Below are 6,000 nucleotides of genomic sequence, written 5' to 3' on the forward strand. Positions count from 1 at the left end.
CTCCTTTTCCATGACACTGCTCTGGCCCTGACACACTGGGCATTAGTTGTTTTATTGTAGCTTTACCCCATCAGTTCCATTCCTAGGGTCCATCATTTCTGCTCACGCCCACACACTGTTTTGTGTCATCCCTAAAACACACTGCCTGCCTTCCTCCATCCTCTGATTTGTTCCCTTTGCATGTGATATGTGCTTGCTACCTCTCATGAAGATCCTTTTAATGTTGTCTTCTCCTGTAACACCAAAAAGTCATCATTCCCTTATTAAATTCCTTTTTCACGTGTGACCTTAGATTGAAGTCATTTAGCTCTTACAGCAGAGAGGGTGGGCCTATGTGTCTTATTCTCCGAGTAGGCACACAGGTAGTAAGTGGTTACTGAATGAATATTTAAAACCTGTGTCAGTTATACCCGACGGCTCAGAATGTTGCTCTGCAGTTAAGCACAAACATCTGAGTTAGATTCCTAGCACCCGAGTAAAAAGCCAGTTATGGCACGTCATCTTATAACCATGAGATGGAGGAAGACTAGGGACTCATGAAGATCCCTGGGGCTTGTGTAACAGCCAGCCTAATCAAAGAAAAGACAAGTTTTAAGGTCAAAGAGCCTGTTTCAGTGAAATGAAGGCAAAGAGTGGTAGAAGAGGCAGCCAGTATCCTCCTCTGGCCTCCGTGTGTGCATATGAGTGTGTGTACTGCCACACATGCACATGAGCTTACCCCACAACAAAAATAAACACAAAGAAGAAAAGATTAGATTTAAAAACGTAAGTGAATATTTATATTCAATTAAATTTCTGTATGAGTCATACTTAAAGATCTAAAATGAGAAAACTTTAAGAGAAGGTTTTGCATTTGAAGACTTATTTGTTCAACAGAAATTTTTTGGAATATTTGTAGCAACAAAAATATGATCAATTTAAAAGGTAATGTGAATAGCATATTTTAATACACAGGCAACATATAAATGTCTCCAATTATTTTTTACTTCAGAGATTACTTTAGGAGCTGGCATGGCTTAGTTCTGACTCTGGAGACTCTAGATTCCCAGCAGGAACCTCCCACTGGTGAAATGTATCTGACTGTCAGAAATGCTTGACGTTTTTCCCGTCCAGTGGCAGCACTCTTCAAAGGCAAGGACAGGGTTCCATCTGAAGGAAGACTTTCCGTCCTTCTGTAAGGCGCACTGTTGGAGACCGATGGGTCGGTGTTGAATGGGAATGGCGAAGCTTCCCATCATAGCAAACAGCTCTGGCTTTGGAGTCACACTAGACTGGGTTTGAAACTCAAGCTTACACCTTTCCAGCTCTGTAGCTTTGAATATTTGATCTGTATATTCCCATTCTAAGTTTCCTCCTCCCTACACTGGGGATAGCAACCATTTTTAGGTTGCTTTGGGGCTTAAATGAAGCAGTGCCTAGCAGACATATGCTCCGTGCTTAGTGTAAGCCAGAGGCTCCATAAACCATAACTACTGACCTATGATTGTCTTCTTGTATGGTCTTGCAGTGTGAGCTCTGATCATACAAAATTCTTTTCAAGTGTTCTCTGGTTTATTCTCCATTTTACACACTGACTTTACTAAAAGCTATTGTGGTGCTGTGGAATCATAAAAACCAAAGAGAAGGATCTGAGATACCTCTAGAAGCTCAAATGAAGATAACAGTGTCAGCCAGGTGAAATGTTGCAGGAGCTGATCAAGAGATTTCAAGGACTGAATGCTTCATGTGCAGAGGACAACAGCTTTGAAAGAAGGCGTTTCCTAACTTTCTGAGAATCAAGACTGAACTATAACAATATAGTGTCTGCTACTTCGCTAGGTGTTTGCATAGATCACAGTCTTGTTCTTGTAATGTAAGTGCATAGTTTACCATGGTGATGAGGAAACAGATGGGAGACATATTAAGCACTTCCAACAAAGCCCCACCTCTGGTAAGTGAGGGAAACAGTATTTAAATTCGGATCTGTCTGACTCCAAACAAAATGCTTTTCAAATTAGAGTTTAGTGAAGGCCGGCATACTGATTGTCTTGTCACATGGTCCTGCTATCTAGAATGGCACTTGATACTTAAGTATTCAGTAAGTGTTTGTCCAATAAAGAAGAGATGAGTCATCACATAACAGTAAAAAAGATGTGAATATATGCAGTGTTTTTTAAACTTTTCTTAGTCACTTTGTGTGTGTTTTACGACAGTATTCCTTAAAAACTTATTTTTCCCTAGGTTACCTGTGGCACACACCTGCTTCAATCAACTCTGCCTTCCCCCATACAAGAGCAAAAAAGATCTAAAACAGAAACTGATCATTGGAATCTCAAATTCAGAAGGTTTTGGACTTGAGTAACCTAGAAGACTTGAAATACAGTATTTTATATGTAGCATTTACTTCCCTCTTATTGTGCCTTTAACATTTTCATGTTTCTGTTTCAGAACACTTTCACAAAGCTCACCACTTTTAAAATAATGAGGGTTTTTTTTTTTTTACTCAAATGCGAAATATGTGTAGTGAAGGCATGATTTTTTAAAAAAAAACAGAAATTTATTAATAGAGTAAGAAAAGAGCATATGGCAGAAACAAGCCTGGGTCCAGTGCTCTTTTTTTATAGCATCTTGTTGTTTTCCACATGTAGTTAGTCACAGGTGTCCACTGGGAAAGCCACGTGCAGTAAGAGTGCGTTAGGACGTGATGGAACCCAGTGGCAGACGTGTGCTGGCAGCACACTGGAGCAGAGCAGATAGCTACATCATCTTTACCATAAAGCATGTAGCCATATTTTCATACAACAGTAAACAACGGTATAATCGCAAATGCAGTTTACAGGGTCTTTTGATATATTGGTTTGGGGTCCTATAAGATCTTTTCAACTGTTGCTGAAAAGCATGTAAATAACTACATAACAGCCTAAGAATCATGGGATTTTGATAGTGCCATTTATTGCTAAAGATTTATTTTTACAAAGTAAATTTAGGGTTTTAGATGTGTATACAGCTTTTACAAATCAATAAAGATGATTGTACAAGAGTATTTTCAGACCAATTGGATTCGAGGTTATATTCTTTTAAGTATTGTTAGTCCGCATGCTCACTGGCGGTAAATCGGTTACTTGAGTATTCTGTAATGTTTGTATAATGGTCATTTCTTCTTAAAAATCAAGATAGAGCAAATTAGACTGAACTAGTCATTGACTACTTAAGTTAATTACAAGCACAAAAAAACTGCCACTTAATATATTTTGATGTACAACTTATCTACATTTTTGATCACCAGTTACATGGAAACTAATTTTTGGAAAATGTAGAATAAGGTATTTGACAAAAGTGAAATACAATAAAAACATTTGTGTCAAAATGATCTAGCTTGGTATAAAAGAAAAGTTTGACATTTTGGCTAAAATGTTTGTTTTTCACTGGATTCTAAATATAGTAAATTCAAGAGTACCCTTGTTTTCTATTTCTAATAAAGTAGCATGTAAAAACTGCATTTATAAGTCCCAGATTTTTTTTTCAATTGATAGCGAATGAAGCAGTTTTATTAGCACATTACAACATGTCCATCTCAAGACTTCTCTCATTCTCTGATAGCTTTTCTTCAGAAAACTCTGAAGTTGGCATTTGCAATAAGAATGAAACCAGCATTTAGTACCAGCAGATGATCCACAGGCAACTGCTGCCTGGCCCAGGTCTTCTCTGAGCGAGGCATTTCCCTGTGGTCCCGCTTCCTGCACCCAACCAGCAGAATTCAAGGGGACAGGAACTCATCAACTTGCCCACAGTTCTGAAGCCCGCCCACACCTGCTAGGACCGAACTCCCTCCCTGTACTGCTCGAGACTGCAGATGACTGCTTTTCCATTTGAGTATACCAAACAGATTGTTCTTACAAGTCTCAGAAAGCCTGAGACAGCTAACGGCACATTTGGTTTGGTTCATACATTGTTTTTCATTCATATGCAAATAAAACTGCTTCTCTCTTGTACTGCTTAAACTAGAAAGTACGATGTTTAATGTAGGTTACTACTAACAAGCACAAAGACTCGTATATACGAAACCAGATGTAAGTGTTTTAAGTAAAATGTAAACCAAGTTCTTATTTGTTAGAGATGACTCATGGAAACAGTGTTGGCTTGGTGTGCATGTCTAACGATGTGTGTGTAATGATAGTTTTGTCACTTTAGTAAGTACACAAGCAAGCCAAACTCAAGTGGCAAAGTCCATAAATACTGGGGAGTTTTGTTGTCTTTTATTAAGTTGAAATTTATAACCATGAATTACTTAGTCACATATTTATGCTCTGTTTTTGTTTACAATGTAATAATACCTCATTTTAAAAGTAAAAACCACTACTGTTACATTTTAATTTAATCAGCTAGAAAATTCATGTAGCTTTTTAAATATACAATCTGTTAATGATTTCTTGAGTTTTGTATCCGCCATAGTAAATTAAAGCATTGAAAAGTATTTATTAGTATTTATAAACTGTCTTGTCCTTTTTTAAAAACCTATTTATTTTTTTTCTGTATGATAAGTTTTTAGCAGTCCTTTTGTACAAATCTGTATTGTATTGAGTTAATTTGTGTACAAACATTTTCAAATATTAAAATTATACAGTCAGTCAGGCTTCAGTTTATTTTTTAAACACTGGATGATTAATTAAAAGAATAGATGTAAAATATAAATCATACTGCTCTTTACAAGATGTTATGACTAGGAAAATTGCTAAAACATACAGCTTCAAAAGCTCGGTAGTTAACCCCCAGTATAGTCAGATTCCTTAGCATATTCTTAGTGTGAAATTATGTATCTGAATGGTCACATGGATAAGATGTCTTACCAAGTGAATACATAGTAGCAATGAAGTGCACCCAGAGTGGACACCCTAGCACATTTTATTGACCGCACATAGGCAACTTCTTATCTTCAGCATTCTTCCTTAAAACCGTTCCTTTGGCCTGTCTCTCCTGCCCATGTTACCTAAGCTTAAGAAAGAGAAGAGAGTGAAAATGAGGAGCGAATGCTGTGGATAGTCAATATATACAAAAATCTACTTCTAACATTTAGGGGTTTGATTCCTTATGAATAACCTCTAGGAGTTATTTATTGGGGTCGGGGAGAGAGTGAGACAGAGAGACAGAAGGAGCACATATGTTGAGGCAGACATCCGTGCCAGGTGTCCTTATCACGCTCCACTTTATTTTAGAGACAAGAGTCCTTTGCTGAACCTGGAAGTCACCACTTCCAGTAGACTGGCTGGCTGGCATGAGTCTCTAGGATGCCCCTTGTCTCCCAGTCCTGGTTACAGATGTACCGCCCCTCAGATGTGTTTCCTGGGACTCAAACTTCAGTCTTGGTACCTGCTCCCCATTGAGCCTTCTCCCCATCCTGTTGTGGATTCTGTCAAGTTACTGTGTTGCTACAGTTTGAACCTAGATCTGACAGTGACCGATGACCTTTGAAGAAAGACCAAGGTGGGTTTTCTTAGGAGGACATGGGTCAGTCAACCCAGCTAGCCATTCATCCTCAAGACTGCAGTACTTGGCTTTGAAGGGAGACAGCTTAACCTCATGTTTAACTGCAATGTCACAATTGCAAAATAGAAATAATTTGTAAGATGGAGATATCTAGTCTACTTGCAGTTTTTAGGGAAGATCAAGTGGGATAATGTGTGAACACAGTGACCGGCATATGGTAATGACTGGCAAGGGTTGTGACATGATGCTAAGGTGATGACACCTTTGCCCACAGCCCCTCAGCCGTCTTGCTCTCATACTAGGAGTTTTGTCTCATACATTAATTTCAACCAGAGTTTAAAGAACACAGGAGCTCTTGAAGCATAAAAATGTATAAGGAGAATCTCATTCTACACACTTGTAGAATTTATACTGATATTGTACTACACAAGGGTTTTAATGCTGCTTTGTACAAGTATAACAAGGTATTTTTTAATTGAAAACTAAGCACTTCAATGAATAATTTAAAATATAGAAAAAAACATCTGCAAAGATTGA

General features: G+C 38.0%; 1 protein-coding gene across 3 annotated transcripts in view; it reads left to right on the top strand.

The window, feature by feature from the left end:
* The window catches only part of Hectd2 (HECT domain E3 ubiquitin protein ligase 2), a 76,310-nt gene extending 71,847 nt beyond the window's left edge, over positions 1 to 4,463 (top strand). For all 3 annotated transcript variants that reach the window (XR_013048277.1, XR_013048276.1, XM_042262899.2), the window contains one exon: positions 2,221 to 4,463. Coding sequence is in view for 1 of the 3 variants with exons in the window: in XM_042262899.2 (XP_042118833.2) it covers positions 2,221 to 2,341 (121 nt within the window). In the remaining 2 variants the exon portion in view is untranslated. The remainder of the gene's footprint in view (positions 1 to 2,220) is intronic.
* The last annotated feature ends 1,537 nt before the right edge of the window (positions 4,464 to 6,000 follow it).

The sequence above is a fragment of the Peromyscus maniculatus genome, chromosome 1 (assembly GCF_049852395.1).
Source record: "Peromyscus maniculatus bairdii isolate BWxNUB_F1_BW_parent chromosome 1, HU_Pman_BW_mat_3.1, whole genome shotgun sequence".
Classification (NCBI taxonomy): domain Eukaryota; kingdom Metazoa; phylum Chordata; class Mammalia; order Rodentia; family Cricetidae; genus Peromyscus; species Peromyscus maniculatus.